Source organism: Xenopus laevis, chromosome 6S (genome assembly GCF_017654675.1).
Source record: "Xenopus laevis strain J_2021 chromosome 6S, Xenopus_laevis_v10.1, whole genome shotgun sequence".
Taxonomy (NCBI): domain Eukaryota; kingdom Metazoa; phylum Chordata; class Amphibia; order Anura; family Pipidae; genus Xenopus; species Xenopus laevis.
Genome location: NC_054382.1, coordinates 54,850,739 through 54,870,931, shown reverse-complemented (window position 1 = coordinate 54,870,931; position 20,193 = coordinate 54,850,739). Strand labels below are relative to the sequence as shown.

Genomic DNA, 20,193 nt, shown 5'->3' with positions numbered 1-20,193 from the left:
TCAGAGGCACAGTGATACCCCCCCATAGCCCACAGAAAATCAGATGCACAGTGATACCCCCCATAGCACACAGAAAATCAGAGGCACGGTGACACCCCCATAGCCCACAGAAAATCAAAGGCACAGTGATACCCCCCATAGCCCACAGAAAATCAGAGGCACAGTGACAACCCCCCCATAGCACACAGAAAATCAGAGGCAGTGACCCCCCATAGCCCACAGAAAATCACAGGCACAGTGATACCCCCCCATAGGCCCACAGAAAATCAGAGGGACAGTGATACCCCCCCCATAGCCCACAGAAAATCAGAGGGACAGTGATACCCCCCCCATAGCCCACAGAAAATCAGATGCACAGTGATACCCCCATAGCACACAGAAAATCAGAGGCACGGTGACACCCCCATAGCCCACAGAAAATCAAAGGCACAGTGATACCCCCCATAGCCCACAGAAAATCAGAGGCCACAGTGACAACCCCCCATAGCACACAGAAAATCAGAGGCAGTGACCCCCCATAGCCCACAGAAAATCACAGGCACAGTGATACCCCCCCATAGCCCACAGAAAATCAGAGGCACAGTGATAGCCCCCATAGCAAATCAGAGGCACAGTGATACCCCCCCATAGCCCACAGAAAATCAGATGCACAGTGATACCCCCCATAGCACACAGAAAATCAGAGGCACGGTGACACCCCCATAGCCCACAGAAAATCAGAGGCACAGTGATAGCCCCCATAGCAAATCAGAGGCACAGTGATACCCCCCCATAGCCCACAGAAAATCAGATGCACAGTGATACCCCCCATAGCACACAGAAAATCAGAGGCACGGTGACACCCCCATAGCCCACAGAAAATCAAAGGCACAGTGATACCCCCATAGCCCACAGAAAATCAGAGGCACAGTGACAACCCCCCATAGCACACAGAAAATCAGAGGCAGTGACCCCCCATAGCCCACAGAAAATCACAGGCACAGAGATACCCCCCCATAGCCCACAGAAAATCAGAGGGACAGTGATACCCCCCCCCATAGCCCACAGAAAATCAGAGGGACAGTGATACCCCCCCCATAGCCCACAGAAAATCAGATGCACAGTGATACCCCCCATAGCACACAGAAAATCAGAGGCACGGTGACACCCCCATAGCCCACAGAAAATCAAAGGCACAGTGATACCCCCCATAGCCCACAGAAAATCAGAGGCACAGTGACAACCCCCCATAGCACACAGAAAATCAGAGGCAGTGACCCCCCATAGCCCACAGAAAATCACAGGCACAGTGATACCCCCCCATAGCCCACAGAAAATCAGAGGCACAGTGATAGCCCCCATAGCAAATCAGAGGCACAGTGATACCCCCCCATAGCCCACAGAAAATCAGATGCACAGTGATACCCCCCATAGCACACAGAAAATCAGAGGCACGGTGACACACCCATAGCCCACAGAAAATCAGAGGCACAGTGATACCCCCCATAGCAAATCAGAGGCACAGTGATACCCCCACAGAAAATCAGAGGCACAGTGATACCCCCCTATAGCCCACAGAAAATCAGAGGCACAGTGGTACCCCCCATAGCAAATCAGAGGCACAGTGATACCCCCACATAGCCCACAGAAAATCAGAGGCACAGTGATACCCCCTCATAGCCCACAGCAAATCAGAGGCACAGTGGTACTCCCCATAGCAAATCAGAGGCACAGTGATACCCCCCCATAGCCCACAGAAAATCAGAGGCACAGTGATACCCCCCTATAGCCCACAGAAGATCAGAGGCACAGTGATACTCCCCATAGCAAATAAGAGGCACAGTGATACCCCCCATAGCCCATAGAAAATAAGAGGCACAGTGATACCCCCATAGCCCATAGAAAATCAGAGGCACAGTGATACCCCCCCCATAGCCCACAGAAAACCAGAGGGACAGTGATACCCCCCATAGCCCACAGAAAATGAGAGGCACAGTGATACCCCCCATAGCCCACAGAAAATCAGAGGTACAGTGAAGCCCCCCATAGCCCACAGAAAATCAGAGGCACAGTGGTACCCCCCATAGCAAATCAGAGGCACAGTGATACCCGCCATAGCCCACAGAAAATCAGAGGCACAGTGAAACCCCCCATAGCCCACAGAAAATCAGAGGCACAGTGGTACCCCCCATAGCAAATCAGAGGCACAGTGATACCCCCCCATAGCCCACAGAAAATCAGAGGCACAGTGATACCCCCCTATAACCCACACAAGATCAGAGGCACAGTGATACCCCCCAAAGCAAATCAGAGGCACAGTAATACCCCCATAGCCCACAGAAAATCAGAGGCACAGTGATACCCCCCATAGCCCACAGAAAATCAGAGACACAGTGATACCCCCATAGCCCACAGAAAATCAGAGGCACAGTGATACCCCCACATAGCCCACAGAAAACCAGAGGCACAGTGATACCCCCCCATAGCCCACAGCAAATCAGAGGCACAGTGATACCCCCACATAGACCACCGAAAATCAAAGAGGCACAGTGATACCCCCCATAGCCCACAGAAAATCAGAGGCACAGTGAACCCCCCCCATAGCCCACAGAAAATCAGAGGCACAGTGATATCCCCCCCTTAGCCCACAGAAAATCAGAGGCACATTGACACTCCCTATAGCAAATCAGAGGCATAGTAATACCCTCCATAGCCCACAGAAAATCAGAGGCACAGTGATACCCCCCCCATAGCCCACAGAAAATCAGAGGGACAGTGATACCCCCCCCCCCCATAGCCCACAGAAAATCAGAGGGACAGTGATACCCCCCCCATAGCCCACAGAAAATCAGAGGGACAGTGATACCCCCCCCCACAGCCCACAGAAAATCAGAGACACAGTGATACCCCCCCATAGCCCACAGAAAATCAGAGGCACAGTGATACCCCCCATAGCACACAGAAAATCAGAGGCACGGTGACACCCCCATAGCCCACAGAAAATCAAAGGCACAGTGATACCCCCCATAGCCCACAGAAAATCAGAGGCACAGTGACAACCCCCCCATAGCACACAGAAAATCAGAGGCAGTGACCCCCCATAGCCCACAGAAAATCACAGGCACAGTGATACCCCCCCATAGCCCACAGAAAATCAGAGGCACAGTGATAGCCCCCATAGCAAATCAGAGGCACAGTGATACCCCCCCATAGCCCACAGAAAATCAGATGCACAGTGATACCCCCCATAGCACACAGAAAATCAGAGGCACGGTGACACCCCCATAGCCCACAGAAAATCAAAGGCACAGTGATACCCCCCATAGCCCACAGAAAATCAGAGGCACAGTGACAACCCCCCCATAGCACACAGAAAATCAGAGGCAGTGACCCCCCATAGCCCACAGAAAATCACAGGCACAGTGATACCCCCCCATAGCCCACAGAAAATCAGAGGGACAGTGATACCCCCCCCCCATAGCCCACAGAAAATCAGAGGGACAGTGATACCCCCCCCCATAGCCCACAGAAAATCAGATGCACAGTGATACCCCCCATAGCACACAGAAAATCAGAGGCACGGTGACACCCCCATAGCCCACAGAAAATCAAAGGCACAGTGATACCCCCCATAGCCCACAGAAAATCAGAGGCACAGTGACAACCCCCCCATAGCACACAGAAAATCAGAGGCAGTGACCCCCCATAGCCCACAGAAAATCACAGGCACAGTGATACCCCCCCATAGCCCACAGAAAATCAGAGGCACAGTGATAGCCCCCATAGCAAATCAGAGGCACAGTGATACCCCCCCCCATAGCCCACAGAAAATCAGATGCACAGTGATACCCCCCATAGCACACAGAAAATCAGAGGCACGGTGACACCCCCATAGCCCACAGAAAATCAGAGGCACAGTGATAGCCCCCATAGCAAATCAGAGGCACAGTGATACCCCCCCATAGCCCACAGAAAATCAGATGCACAGTGATACCCCCCATAGCACACAGAAAATCAGAGGCACGGTGACACCCCCATAGCCCACAGAAAATCAAAGGCACAGTGATACCCCCATAGCCCACAGAAAATCAGAGGCACAGTGACAACCCCCCCATAGCACACAGAAAATCAGAGGCAGTGACCCCCATAGCCCACAGAAAATCACAGGCACAGTGATACCCCCCCATAGCCCACAGAAAATCAGAGGGACAGTGATACCCCCCCCCATAGCCCACAGAAAATCAGAGGGACAGTGATACCCCCCCCCATAGCCCACAGAAAATCAGATGCACAGTGATACCCCCCATAGCACACAGAAAATCAGAGGCACGGTGACACCCCCATAGCCCACAGAAAATCAAAGGCACAGTGATACCCCCATAGCCCACAGAAAATCAGAGGCACAGTGACAACCCCCCCATAGCACACAGAAAATCAGAGGCAGTGACCCCCCATAGCCCACAGAAAATCACAGGCACAGTGATACCCCCCCATAGCCCACAGAAAATCAGAGGCACAGTGATAGCCCCCATAGCAAATCAGAGGCACAGTGATACCCCCCCCATAGCCCACAGAAAATCAGATGCACAGTGATACCCCCCATAGCACACAGAAAATCAGAGGCACGGTGACACACCCATAGCCCACAGAAAATCAGAGGCACAGTGATACCCCCCATAGCAAATCAGAGGCACAGTGATACCCCCACAGAAAATCAGAGGCACAGTGATACCCCCCTATAGCCCACAGAAAATCAGAGGCACAGTGGTACCCCCCATAGCAAATCAGAGGCACAGTGATACCCCCACATAGCCCACAGAAAATCAGAGGCACAGTGATACCCCCTCATAGCCCACAGCAAATCAGAGGCACAGTGGTACTCCCCATAGCAAATCAGAGGCACAGTGATACCCCCCATAGCCCACAGAAAATCAGAGGGACAGTGATACCCCCCCCCACAGCCCACAGAAAATCAGAGACACAGTGATACCCCCCCATAGCCCACAGAAAATCAGAGGCACAGTGATACCCCCCATAGCACACAGAAAATCAGAGGCACGGTGACACCCCCATAGCCCACAGAAAATCAAAGGCACAGTGATACCCCCCATAGCCCACAGAAAATCAGAGGCACAGTGACAACCCCCCCATAGCACACAGAAAATCAGAGGCAGTGACCCCCCATAGCCCACAGAAAATCACAGGCACAGTGATACCCCCCCATAGCCCACAGAAAATCAGAGGCACAGTGATAGCCCCCATAGCAAATCAGAGGCACAGTGATACCCCCCCATAGCCCACAGAAAATCAGATGCACAGTGATACCCCCATAGCACACAGAAAATCAGAGGCACGGTGACACCCCCATAGCCCACAGAAAATCAAAGGCACAGTGATACCCCCCATAGCCCACAGAAAATCAGAGGCACAGTGACAACCCCCCCATAGCACACAGAAAATCAGAGGCAGTGACCCCCCATAGCCCACAGAAAATCACAGGCACAGTGATACCCCCCCATAGCCCACAGAAAATCAGAGGGACAGTGATACCCCCCCCCCCCATAGCCCACAGAAAATCAGAGGGACAGTGATACCCCCCCCCATAGCCCACAGAAAATCAGATGCACAGTGATACCCCCCATAGCACACAGAAAATCAGAGGCACGGTGACACCCCCATAGCCCACAGAAAATCAAAGGCACAGTGATACCCCCATAGCCCACAGAAAATCAGAGGCACAGTGACAACCCCCCCATAGCACACAGAAAATCAGAGGCAGTGACCCCCCATAGCCCACAGAAAATCACAGGCACAGTGATACCCCCCCATAGCCCACAGAAAATCAGAGGCACAGTGATAGCCCCCATAGCAAATCAGAGGCACAGTGATACCCCCCCCCATAGCCCACAGAAAATCAGATGCACAGTGATACCCCCCATAGCACACAGAAAATCAGAGGCACGGTGACACCCCCATAGCCCACAGAAAATCAGAGGCACAGTGATAGCCCCCATAGCAAATCAGAGGCACAGTGATACCCCCCCATAGCCCACAGAAAATCAGATGCACAGTGATACCCCCCATAGCACACAGAAAATCAGAGGCACGGTGACACCCCCATAGCCCACAGAAAATCAAAGGCACAGTGATACCCCCCATAGCCCACAGAAAATCAGAGGCACAGTGACAACCCCCCCATAGCACACAGAAAATCAGAGGCAGTGACCCCCCATAGCCCACAGAAAATCACAGGCACAGTGATACCCCCCCATAGCCCACAGAAAATCAGAGGGACAGTGATACCCCCCCCCATAGCCCACAGAAAATCAGAGGGACAGTGATACCCCCCCCCATAGCCCACAGAAAATCAGATGCACAGTGATACCCCCCATAGCACACAGAAAATCAGAGGCACGGTGACACCCCCATAGCCCACAGAAAATCAAAGGCACAGTGATACCCCCCATAGCCCACAGAAAATCAGAGGCACAGTGACAACCCCCCCATAGCACACAGAAAATCAGAGGCAGTGACCCCCCATAGCCCACAGAAAATCACAGGCACAGTGATACCCCCCCATAGCCCACAGAAAATCAGAGGCACAGTGATAGCCCCCATAGCAAATCAGAGGCACAGTGATACCCCCCCCATAGCCCACAGAAAATCAGATGCACAGTGATACCCCCCATAGCACACAGAAAATCAGAGGCACGGTGACACACCCATAGCCCACAGAAAATCAGAGGCACAGTGATACCCCCCATAGCAAATCAGAGGCACAGTGATACCCCCACAGAAAATCAGAGGCACAGTGATACCCCCCTATAGCCCACAGAAAATCAGAGGCACAGTGGTACCCCCCATAGCAAATCAGAGGCACAGTGATACCCCCACATAGCCCACAGAAAATCAGAGGCACAGTGATACCCCCTCATAGCCCACAGCAAATCAGAGGCACAGTGGTACTCCCCATAGCAAATCAGAGGCACAGTGATACCCCCCCATAGCCCACAGAAAATCAGAGGCACAGTGATACCCCCCTATAGCCCACAGAAGATCAGAGGCACAGTGATACTCCCCATAGCAAATAAGAGGCACAGTGATACCCCCCATAGCCCATAGAAAATAAGAGGCACAGTGATACCCCCCATAGCCCATAGAAAATCAGAGGCACAGTGATACCCCCCCCATAGCCCACAGAAAACCAGAGGGACAGTGATACCCCCCATAGCCCACAGAAAATGAGAGGCACAGTGATACCCCCCATAGCCCACAGAAAATCAGAGGTACAGTGAAGCCCCCCATAGCCCACAGAAAATCAGAGGCACAGTGGTACCCCCCATAGCAAATCAGAGGCACAGTGATACCCGCCATAGCCCACAGAAAATCAGAGGCACAGTGAAACCCCCCATAGCCCACAGAAAATCAGAGGCACAGTGGTACCCCCCATAGCAAATCAGAGGCACAGTGATACCCCCCCATAGCCCACAGAAAATCAGAGGCACAGTGATACCCCCCTATAACCCACACAAGATCAGAGGCACAGTGATACCCCCCAAAGCAAATCAGAGGCACAGTAATACCCCCATAGCCCACAGAAAATCAGAGGCACAGTGATACCCCCCATAGCCCACAGAAAATCAGAGACACAGTGATACCCCCATAGCCCACAGAAAATCAGAGGCACAGTGATACCCCCACATAGCCCACAGAAAACCAGAGGCACAGTGATACCCCCCCATAGCCCACAGCAAATCAGAGGCACAGTGATACCCCCACATAGACCACCGAAAATCAAAGAGGCACAGTGATACCCCCCATAGCCCACAGAAAATCAGAGGCACAGTGAACCCCCCCCATAGCCCACAGAAAATCAGAGGCACAGTGATATCCCCCCCTTAGCCCACAGAAAATCAGAGGCACAGTGATACTCCCTATAGCAAATCAGAGGCATAGTAATACCCTCCATAGCCCACAGAAAATCAGAGGCACAGTGATACCCCCCCCATAGCCCACAGAAAATCAGAGGGACAGTGATACCCCCCCCCATAGCCCACAGAAAATCAGAGGGACAGTGATACCCCCCCCATAGCCCACAGAAAATCAGAGGGACAGTGATACCCCCCCCCACAGCCCACAGAAAATCAGAGACACAGTGATACCCCCCCATAGCCCACAGAAAATCAGAGGCACAGTGATACCCCCCATAGCACACAGAAAATCAGAGGCACGGTGACACCCCCATAGCCCACAGAAAATCAAAGGCACAGTGATACCCCCCATAGCCCACAGAAAATCAGAGGCACAGTGACAACCCCCCCATAGCACACAGAAAATCAGAGGCAGTGACCCCCCATAGCCCACAGAAAATCACAGGCACAGTGATACCCCCCCATAGCCCACAGAAAAATCAGAGGCACAGTGATAGCCCCCATAGCAAATCAGAGGCACAGTGATACCCCCCCCCATAGCCCACAGAAAATCAGATGCACAGTGATACCCCCCATAGCACACAGAAAATCAGAGGCACGGTGACACCCCCATAGCCCACAGAAAATCAAAGGCACAGTGATACCCCCCATAGCCCACAGAAAATCAGAGGCACAGTGACAACCCCCCCATAGCACACAGAAAATCAGAGGCAGTGACCCCCCATAGCCCACAGAAAATCACAGGCACAGTGATACCCCCCCATAGCCCACAGAAAATCAGAGGCACAGTGATAGCCCCCATAGCAAATCAGAGGCACAGTGATACCCCCCCCATAGCCCACAGAAAATCAGATGCACAGTGATACCCCCCATAGCACACAGAAAATCAGAGGCACGGTGACACCCCCATAGCCCACAGAAAATCAAAGGCACCGTGATAGCCCACAGAAAATCAGAGGCACAGTGACAACCCCCCCATAGCACACAGAAAATCAGAGGCAGTGACCCCCCATAGCCCACAGAAAATCACAGGCACAGTGATACCCCCCCATAGCCCACAGAAAATCAGAGGCACAGTGATAGCCCCCATAGCAAATCAGAGGCACAGTGATACCCCCCCCCATAGCCCACAGAAAATCAGATGCACAGTGATACCCCCCATAGCACACAGAAAATCAGAGGCACGGTGACACCCCCATAGCCCACAGAAAATCAAAGGCACAGTGATACCCCCCATAGCCCACAGAAAATCAGAGGTACAGTGACAACCCCCCCATAGCACACAGAAAATCAGAGGCAGTGACCCCCCATGGCCCACAGAAAATCACAGGCACAGTGATAACCCCCCCATAGCCAACAGAAAATCAGATGCACAGTGATAACCCCCCCATAGCCCACAGAAAATCAGATACACAGTGATATTCCCCCCATAGCCCACAGAAAATCAGAGGCACAGTGATACCCCCCCATAGCCAAAAGAAAATCAGAGGCACAGTGATACCCCCCCCCCCAATAGCCCACAGAAAATCAGAGGCACAACGATACCCCCCATAGCCCACAGAAAATCAGAGGCATAGTGATACCCCCCCCATAGCCCACAGAAAATCAGAGGCACAGTGATAATCCCCCCCCCACAGCAAATCAGAGGCACAGTGATTACCCCCCCATAGCCCACAGAAAATCAGAGCCACAGTGAGATACAAATATCCAGTGACAAAGTAACTGCCCCAAAATCTATCGTAGAGGTTACAGCCTGTACTAAACCTACATTACAAGATGCCAGGCACGGAGATTAAAATTTGCAGGTCCTATGAAATGTTCGCTGCCTGCCAGTAGAATCTATTAGCGCTCCTGCCTGTTTGACTGTACAGCTCAATAATGGGTAATGCGCAATGGAGCGGTCACAAGGTATTACCACATGACAGTTACGTCACGGAGGTCCCTTCAGAGGATAGGAACTAGCCGCTAACGATAGGAACTAGCCGCTACCCTGACTCTACAGCCCTGTTCGAACCATGGGTTAGTATTTTCTCTAATATCTTGTATATGCTTTGTCATGGTGATTCTGCAATGATTGTCAGCCTTAATCTTGTACGGACGGGCTGCAGGGAGGGCCTTTTTGTGACAGGGGAAGAGATCATGGAACGAATAGGAGGCCCTGCTGGAAGATGGAAGGGCTAAGAGTAGCTTTATCTCGGTTGTGCCATATTTTGGAAAGAGCGTTGACAGTAAATATCTATACAACTGTATAGAAGGCCTTCAGTGGTAATGTGTGGTACGATACAGCGGGTTATACATAATGGTACTATATTATATTATCGTTCAGTATCTTAATAGGCACGTATCGCTTGTTTTTGGATACTCAGAACTTCTCAGCTGTTGCTGAGCTCTCATTTTCAGCGATTTAATGAAGATTTTGAGAGTTTTAATTCAGCAGCAAAGTTTATAAATGCTATGTTGATCATCTTTTTGGAATGATTACTTGAAAGACGAATTGTAGCATGAACAACATGGAGTGTTGACAAATTTGCTTGTTTGTGCATGTTTTGGGTGTGGACATTCTTCGCCATTGTATTTGGTGGGGAATAGTCAACTTTACATTGTTAAGGATGCCGAATATTTACGTGACTGTAAAGCACAATCTTATTTATGTAGCATAAAGTGTACATTTGTTAATTATTTAAGCCACTGTAAGCAAGGAAAAAATGTTTTCTGGTGATTGGATATCATTGGTGGAGTAGCACATATGCGCAGGAACAGTGAATGCAACAGGAATAGGAATGCGATCTCCACTATAGGCATAACATTTTATTATATACAATACCATTTTTTACTTTTGCTCTTATATCTCAAACTACATTTTAACATGGGCTGTACACTACCTGTGCTTAGTAAAAAAAAATTTTTTTAAGGACAGTGGCTCACGAGGCTACTGGGGTTGATTAGTCGCCCAGCAATAAATCGCCTCTTCTTCGGGTGACTAATCTCCCCTAAATGCATTCCTGCCGGCTAGAATGTAAATCGCAGGCGGGATGGCACTCAGATCGCTTCACCTATTCAAAAGTTGCCCAAAGTTTCTTTGTGAGGCAGCTTCGGAAAACGAAGCGTTGCAAGTGCCATTCCCACTGGCGATTTGTAGAGCAATGTGCCCCTGCAAGTGTGGGTGTGGGATCGATCACCACTCACCCTAGAGGAAGCTGCTAGACTGGCAGATACATTTCTGGAAAGCCGCAATGCAGTTGCCTTGGACAATCGGCTCTGTCAGGATCTGTTAAAGAAACCTGTGAACCAAGACTGGAGACTAGGAACCCATACCTACTTGCTGCCTCTCAATCGAATACCACCCAAGGAATTGCATCACAGAACTGAAACCTGTTACAGGTGTGGCTCCAGCTCCCATTTACAGGCTGAATGCCCACAGCCATCTAGGGCAGGGCTGTCCAACTGACCCCCCCTTGTGTGGCTCCCCACATGAAAGCCAGTCTACTGTGTCTGCTTATCACGTGTAAGATTTCAAAGGTATCACAACAGAGATAACTGGCCCCTTCATTGTTTAAACCTCAAATTCAGACTGTAATCCCCTGTATTGTTCACACGTGTAATCCCCCTGCTTTGTTCACATCTGTGACAACCTCTATTGTTCACACCCCTAAAGCCCTGTACTGTTCACACCTGAGACCCAGACTGAAACCTTATTCAAAATGCTAATGGAGTGCCAGCACTACAACTGTATATGTAGTACATCTTAGAGTGGTCCTGATGGGTTTCCATATCTCCTGCTCTGTTCTGCCTTCCTCATGCTCCCTGTGTGTGCTATACTTTGCCTGCTCTATGTTCCCTGTGTGTGCCATACTCTGCCTGCACTATGCTCCCTGGGTGTGACAGTCTATGCCTGCCCATTGCTCCCTGTGTGTGCCATACTCTGCCTTCCCTATGCTTCCTGTGTGTGCGTCATACTCTGCCTTCCCTATGTTCCGTGTGTGTCATACTCTGCCCTCCCTATGCTCCCTGTGTGTGCCATACTCTGCCCACCCTATGCTCCCTGTGTGTGCCATACTCTGCCTGCCCTATGCTCCCTGGGTGTGACAGTCTATGCCTGCCCTATGCTCCCTGGGTGTGCCATACTATTGTGCTTGGGTGTGCCATACTCTGCCTTCCCTGTGCTCCATGTGTGTGCCTTGCTCTGTCTTTTGAACATAAGCTTGGTATTGGTTCTGGGGGTTTATCATTTAAAAAATATTGTTAGGGGCCCCTAAGGTTTTTAATTATGTGTTGTGTTATCCACAGGGGAGGAGAAGGTATATGTATTTAATGGAGAAGGAACAGCATTTTACAATTGGGGTGCCAAAAGTTAGTCACCCCCACACCCCGGACTGTTGCTCCGATCAGCAGAAAACTGCACCAGCCCGGGGTTTTTCTAGCGAGCACCACGGAGAGATCCTCTTCCTGCTTCATCGTTTATGCAATTTCCCAGGGCAGACGCATGCGCAGTACAGCAAAATAGCCGGCTTTTTCATTAAAGTTTGCTTTTCGCTCTACTATACATGCACAACTGCGAGAAGACCAGAAGAAGCAGGAAGAGGATCTCTCTGTGGTGCTCGCTAGAAGAACCCCGGCCGGTGCGTCTTTCTGCTGATAGGAGCACCGGTCCGGGCTGTCAGGCAAGTAAAAGTAGTCACTTGGGGGTGCCTAACTTTTGGCACCCCCAAGTGTAAAATGCTATTCCTTCTCCTTTAAGGGTATGTCTTAATATTGTTTAACTTTTTTTTTCACATATGAGTGAAATATCTCTGCAGTGAGCACCAACCATTTGTTTTTTTGGTGTACTATAATGTGGACATGGGGTAACATTGGTGTGGTTTAATGTGGGTGTGGTCTAAAAACAGGGAGTGGAAAATATTGGCTTCCATTATCGGCCTTCTAAACATGGCAGCCTATACAGACTCTACAGCACCACACCCAGCTATGTCATGCCACATACGAAGCCCATTGGGGAATATACAGTTGTTATCATAAGTTTACATACCCTGGCAGAATTTATGATTTCTTAACCATTTTTCAGAAAATATGAATGATAACACAAAATCGTTTCTTTCACTCATGGTTAGCGGTTGGCTGAAGCCATTTATTGTCAAACAACTGTGTTTACTCTTTTTAAATCATAATCACTATACAAACTACCCAAATGACCCTAATCAAAACTTACATACTCCAGTTCTTAATACCGTGTATTGCCCCCTTTAACATCAATGACAGCTTGAAGTCTTTTGTGGAAGTTGTGGATGAGGCTCTTTATCTTCTCAGACGGTAAAGCTGCCCATTCTTCCTGGCAAAAAGCCTCCAGTTCCCGTAAATTCTTGGGCTGTCTTGAATGAACTGCACATTTGAGGTCTCCCCAGAGTGCTCAATGATATTGAGGTCAGGAGACTGAGATGGCCACTCCAGAACCTTCACTTTATTTTGCTGTAGCCAATGACAGATCGACTTGGCCTTGTGTTTTGGATCATTGTCATGTTGGAATGTCCAAGTTCGTCCTATGCGCAGCTTCCGAGCTGATGAGTGCAAATTTTCCTCCAGTGTTTTTTGATAACTTACTGCATTACTTTTTCCATCATTTCTGACCATATCTCCAAAACATCAGCGATCCACCACCATGTTTCACAGTAGGAATGGTGAACCTTTCATCATAGGCCTTGTTGACTCCTCTCCAAATGTAGCATTTCTGGTTGTGGCCAAAAAGTTCAATTTTAGTCTCATCACTCCAAATGACTTTGTGCCAGGTTTGAGGCTTGTCTCTGTGATGTTTAGCATATTGTAAACGGGATACTTTGTTGCTTTTGCGTAGTAATGGCTTTCTTCTGGCAACTCGACCATGCAGCCCATCTTTCTTCAAGTGCCTCCTTATTGTGCATCTTGAAACAGCCACACCACATTTTTTCAGAGAGTCCTGTATTTCACCTGAAGTTATTTGTGGGTTTTTCCTTGCATCCCAAACAATTTTTGTGGCAGTTGTGGCTGAAATTTTAGTTGGTCTACCTGACCTTGGTTTGGTTTCAACAGAAGCCCTAGATTGAACACTGCTGGTTGGCATTCTCAATTCATTTGATTTTTCTTATATCGTATATTTACTTAAAGCCAGTAGAACATATGAATGTGCCACATACTAGTTGAATTTCTAGTGTGTCTGGGCCTCTCCCTACTGAGGGGAGCCCCATCAACACACCTTTTTCTGGGGGGGGGGAGCTATGTGATGGATCTGTGGAGAACTGTCCTGAAATCCAGCTGATTTCTTTATGACCAGCTCTTCAAGAGTTAAAGGCACACCTACCTGAGAACAATAGGTACTTGCTGGGAGTAGGGGCTAGCTGGGCAATGAATAGGGCAACAGGGAGACTTGGTGGGAGAGTTTGTGTGCGAGAGACAAGGACTTCTGTACTTCAGTGGGACTGAAGTGGCATGCTAATATTTCTTAATTGTCACAGGACATTTGTTACTTCTGAATTGGGCTTTCAAGGAGTGTTTGCTATTGCCAGTCTATTATTTGGATATTTAGAATAAATTGTTAAAAAACTTCTTTTTTTCTTTTGTATCGTTTTGTTTCTGTTCCTTTTCCTGGTCAGACCTTAATGGTCACATCCATTATTTTGACATCAAAGTTACTTATCTGCACAACTGCTGCTTTTCTAGTTTCACAGCAATCATTTGTACATCTGGCTTGACTGCTGCAACTAATTTTAGCTTGTTTCTTTTCTTAGCCCTTGTACAATTTACAGTAAATAAAAATATAGGGCATATTATGAATTTAAGCTTGGTAGATGGTACTTCTCCCCACTGGTTCTCTAGTAATGAACATGTTTAAAAATGGTCTGATAGAAATCTCTCAAATGATCTCATTAACTTGTTTTAAAATGGTAAAGGCTTTACATATAGCAGTAGTCTAGTCACACAGGTTGCATATCCTGCATGTCAAAACAGTGCTTGGCTTTGGAAGAAAATGTCCTGTGCATTGCTCATCTTTGACATTTTTGATAATTGATACCGCTGCTGTTTAATTATCAATTTATTATCAGCATTATGAATTACCTGTTAGTGCAAACTTCTAAACTATCTTTTTTTTTAAAAAAAAGTCTTTATTTGCCCAACCATAAATGAATACATAAACATGTTACTTGAATCCTATAAAATGTGGGTCCTGTCTGCACACTTTGTTCTGCCTTCCCCAGAATTAAATTGCAAATTGTGTATGTATATTTAAATATCAGACGAAATGTAAATTAGGAATTTGTTCCTTTCCCTGAATCACCTCAATTCTAAAGTGTTTAGTCAACAAGGATTAAATCTTGGGGGTCAGATAATACCAAATTGTAAAACCTACCCATAATTTATTCCTAAATGGTAATGGATTCCTTCATGTCATCTCCTCAAACATGTGGCAAGTAGTAAATCTGAAAACATAGGATATTTCTTGTTACTTTTGTAAAGGCAATGTTTGAAAATAATTTGCTTAAGTGTCAAAAACACGAGACTTGACTCTACTGAAAGTAGCTTCTAAACAGTCCATACGGTAAACAAAATACAGTTCGGTTTTTACCAATTCTCGTAGTGGCGGGACAACTAATAGCCAACAATGTTTTCCTACCAACTGTACAAATTATATCTGCTAATTTCTTGTCTATCTTAGCATTCTTTGATTATGGTCATTAATGGATTATATTTGTTACTTAGGTCATTCACATTTTTGAATTTCCCATTAGGTTTTACCTTTATGTGTGGTTGGGTGTGTGCCTTAAAGTTGCTGTACCTGGGTAGATTTAAGCTTAATTGGCCAGTAAATGGGCCCTCTGCCAGGCCTGCTTTACCAATATCTGGCCAAAAATCTTAAAAATTTTAAAAATCTTGGAGTGAAGCCTTACATCACCCATCTCATATCAGTGAAAGATCAGATTTTTCAATGTAAGGCCAGCTTTACTTTAAATCTTCTTTTGTGAATAAAGTGGCCTATTTCTCCTGAATGTATTTTTCTTGAATGTCCTGTCTTCTGTGTAGGACTCAGGCCCGGACTGACAATCTGTCAGTTCGGCCAATTTCCCGAAGTGCCGCTCCATTTACCTTAGAAATTGGCTGCTTCTAATTTGCGGCGTCTGGGCGGGGGGAGAGACTTACAGCATGTACGCTGTGCTTCTCCTTCACACACACACACACACACACGCTGCGTGTTCCTCCTCCCTCCTCCTAAGATCAGTCAGGGAAAGGCAAAGGTGATTGGCCAGCAGACGGGCTAGGAGGTGTCAGAATTCCCGTGCTGTTTCACGAAGCTCCTAGGAGAGGTAGGGGTGTCTGTGTGTTTGTGTCTCTCTGTGTTTGTGTGTCTCTCTGTGTGTGTCTCTCTGTGTTTGTGTCTTTTTGTGTGTTTGTGTGTCTCTGTCTGTGTGTGTATTTGTGTCTCTGTGTCTCTCTGTGTTTGTGTGTCTCTTTGTGTGTTTGTGTGTCTCTTTGTGTGTTTGTGTGTCTCTTTGTGTGTTTGTGTCTCTTTATGTGTGTCTCTGCGTGTGTCTGTGTGTCTCTCTGTTTGTGTGTCTTTTTGTGTTTGTGTGTCTCTGTGTGTTTGTGTCTCTGTGTGTGTCTCTCTGTGTTTGTGTCTCTCTGTGGTTGTGTGTCTCTTTGTGTGTGTTTGTGTGTGTGTGTTTACATGTGGGGTGCTTTGTTTGTTTTTTGCCCGGGCTGCTTTTTGCACCCAGTCCGGCTCTGGTAGGACTTAAGTATTTTCTGACATAATGGAGAAACTAGTACCAGGGTTTCACACTTATTTTAACTTGCCTAAAGCTAGCCATTCACAAATCCACTTTTGATATCAATACTTCAATATCGCCAAAACAAGCAATCTTTACATACTTTGGCCCACATAAAATGGAGGAATACATGAACGTGTACTTTTAGTATACATTGAACACCTCTTTCCTTCTTTATACGCACGATAGGTCAACTGTTATTTCGAATCACATTGTGCATGTTGCAATATTCATTTTAGTGGGAAAAAAACCCATAGTTTTTCTAGTAGAAAGAACATTTTTATACCATCACTACAATTTGGATGCATGTTTATTTGTATGTATGTATAATTTTATTTGTAAAGCGTTGTTAAGGAGCAGCAGTGCTGAACAGTGCATAAAAGTACAATATATATATATAAAAGTATACATGGGGAAGACAAATCACATAATAAATATAATATATACAGAATCATATCAGGACAAAGATCTTAAGTGCTATGTGGTATGCAACATAGTGGGAAGGATCTCTCTGCCCTGTACAGCTTACAGTCTAAGTGGATAGGAGGCTAACATACAGGCACAAATTGGAGATGAAAAAATGCACAAGGTAAGGTATAGTGCTCCACAAGTGCTCTTTTCTTGAAGAGATTGAGAGAGGGTTCCTTACTGAGGAATTCAGGGATGGAATTCCAGAGGGAAGCAGCAGCAAGATAGAAAGGTTTGAGACAAGACGTGGCAGTGGATGTGGATGGTGTGAAGAGAAGGTGGCTCTGAGAGGAGCGGAGCAGACGAGCAGTAACATATAGCGAGATTAGAGAAGAACTGTAGTGAGTGTAGAGGAGTGAAGGGCTTTGAATGTTAGTAGAAGGAGTTTATATGTTATTCTTTGCTTAACAGGCAGCCTGTTTAAAGGAAAGTTAAACTAAAGAAGTAGACTAGAAATTTTGTACATTATTGTTTGTGCTTCTGTACCAGCCCAAGGCAACCACGGCCCTTTAGCAGTAAAGATCTGTATCTCCAAAGATGTCCCAGTGGCTCCCCATCTTCTTTTTTGCTGACTCACTGCACATGCTCTGTGCTGCTGTCACTTACTGAGTTTAGGGACCCACTCACAATATACAGTACACATACAATAGAAATGTAACAGTATGAGGCTGATTATTAATTAATATGGATAATTACTACATGGCAACACAGAAACCAGTGCAACTAACATCAGAATTTAAACGTGTAACATCAGCTTATATGACAGGCCAACCTCATTTTCTGCTTGATAATTTGCCACGACCCCCAAGCTTAGCTTCTCAACAGCTGCTCAGAGCCCACTGAGCATGTGAGTGTTGCAGACGCTTTCCAAGATGGTTACCCCCTGTGACAAGTTTGACATCCTGGATCATTGATGTTATTGAGAAGCTTAAACTTTAGAACTGGTGCAATAAGGTCCTTATAAAAAATGGCGTTTTTAGCCCTATTCATTTTAGGGTTTAGTTCTCCTTTAAGGATGCATCCATTTTAAATATGTTAGTATCTTTATTTAGGGTTAATGATGCTTGTTTAATTTTGAATGTCGTGAAGCTCTCAGTGAGAACCATAATACCTGAATTAAAAACATCCTTTATCAGCTGTGACTTTTACTATGGAATAGCATAGCAAATGCTGGATGTATGACAGACACTGCTGCTGACAGATGGACATCACTGTGCAGTGCTTACTTGTCATTGCTAGTATCTATGATAGGCACAACATTTCTCATAGTTTTCTGTGGGAAGTGGCAGATTGATTACATTAGTGTCCTATTAGCATAATATTTTTTATTATAGGGGGATTAATGATTTAATTAAATAACTTATTCCATCTCCTCTGCTTCACTGTGGTTTGTGATAAGCAGGTCGAAAAAAAATTGACTTGTACCTGATGCTAACCTGCACCCAGCCCTCCGTGCTGCAACTATTTATATACCTGGGCTTGTCCTGCCCCTTCTCTTGCGTGGGAGTGACTGGGTGGTGGTGAATTCAGCCCTCCACCAACCTCTTAAGGAATTGTTTATTATACAAATAAAAACTTGGTAAATAGATAGGCTGTGCAAAATTAAAATGTTTCTAATATAGTTAGTTCGCCAACAATGTAATGTATAAAGGCTGGAGTGACTGGATGTGTAACATAATAGCCAGAACACTACTTCCTGCTTTGCAGCTCTCTTGCTTTCAGTGACTTGAGGGGAGGCCACATGGGTCATAACTGTTGGTTTTGAAGCTGAGCTGAATGCTGAGGATCAATTGCAAACTCACTGAATAGTTCTGTCCCATGTGGCCCCCCCTTAAAGTCGCTGACTAACTCAGAGTTAGAGATTTGAAAGCAGGAAGTAGTATTCTGTTCTGTTATATTAGACATCCAGTCATTCCAGCCTTTATACATTACAATTTTGGCCAACTAACTATATTAGAAACATTTTTTTATTTTGCGCAGGCTATTTATCCAGTTTTTATTTTTACACTGAACTGTTCCTTTAAGCTGGCCATAGAGTCGGCAGCTTATTGGCCAGTATGTGGGGCCATCCGACGGGCTTCCCTAATTATCTGGCCTAAAGTCAGCCAGATGTCGATCGGGCAGGGTTAAAAATCCTGTTGGATTGCGGCCGCCCGTATTGGCTGCATTATGAACCAATCATTGGGCCCTAGGGCCCACAATCGGATTAGCCCAAAATCACCAACCTCAATGTGGGCATTTCGGGGAGAGATCCGCTTGTTTGGCGAAATCGGCAAACGATCTGATCTCTACATGTATGGCCACCTTTACTTACACTGTATGGCTAACTTCAGAGTAACCTTGACTTTTACTGAAAGGGGTTGTTCACCTTTAATTTAACTTTTAGTATGTTATAAAATGGCTAATTCTAAGCAACTTTTCATTTGGTTTTCATTTTTTCTTTTTTATAGTTTTGTATTTAATTGCCTTCTTCTGACTCTTTCCAGCTTTCAAATCCAGGTCACTGACTCTATCTAAAAACAAATGCTCTGTAAGGCTACAGATTTATTGTTATTACTGCTTTTTATTACTCATGTTTATACTCTGTCTCCCTCCTATTCATATTCCAGTCTCGTATTCAAATCAATACATGGTTGCTAGGGTAATTTGGACCCTAGCAACCAGATGGCTGAAATTGTAAACTGGAAAGCTGATGAATAAAAAGCTAAATAACTCAAAAACTACAAATAAATGATAAAAAAAAACAATTGCAATTGTCTCAGAAAATCATTCTACATCATAATAAAAGTTAATTAAAAGGTGAACAACCCCTTTAAGAAAAGCATATAATAAAAGAAAAACAAGTGGATCTTACTTGATTTGGCCACCACCTTACTTGGTCAAATTCATAGGCCCCCATAATAGAGAGCCTAGGAAGACTCTGATGCGGTTCTCACCTGATTGGATTTTAAAACCTGAAATCTTTGTCTGGCAAGCCGTTGGGAGGATCAAGAAGCTACTAACAGCCTTGGGGGCATCTTATATTC

The 20,193-nt window shown here is 46.6% G+C and overlaps 1 protein-coding gene across 4 annotated transcripts in view; it reads left to right on the top strand.

Annotated features, from left to right (window-relative positions):
* Positions 1-9,790: 9,790 nt before the first annotated feature.
* The window catches only part of septin7.S (septin 7 S homeolog), a 169,606-nt gene continuing 159,203 nt past the window's right edge, over positions 9,791-20,193 (top strand). Inside the window, exons 1-2 of one of the 4 annotated variants that reach the window (XM_041567592.1) lie at positions 9,791-9,929; positions 14,841-14,842. In XM_041567592.1, the coding sequence (XP_041423526.1) occupies positions 9,926-9,929; positions 14,841-14,842 (6 nt within the window). In that variant the 5' untranslated portion in view covers positions 9,791-9,925. The remainder of the gene's footprint in view (positions 9,930-14,840; positions 14,843-20,193) is intronic. The other 3 variants (XM_041567591.1, XM_041567595.1, XM_041567594.1) reach the window with 3 other exon arrangements.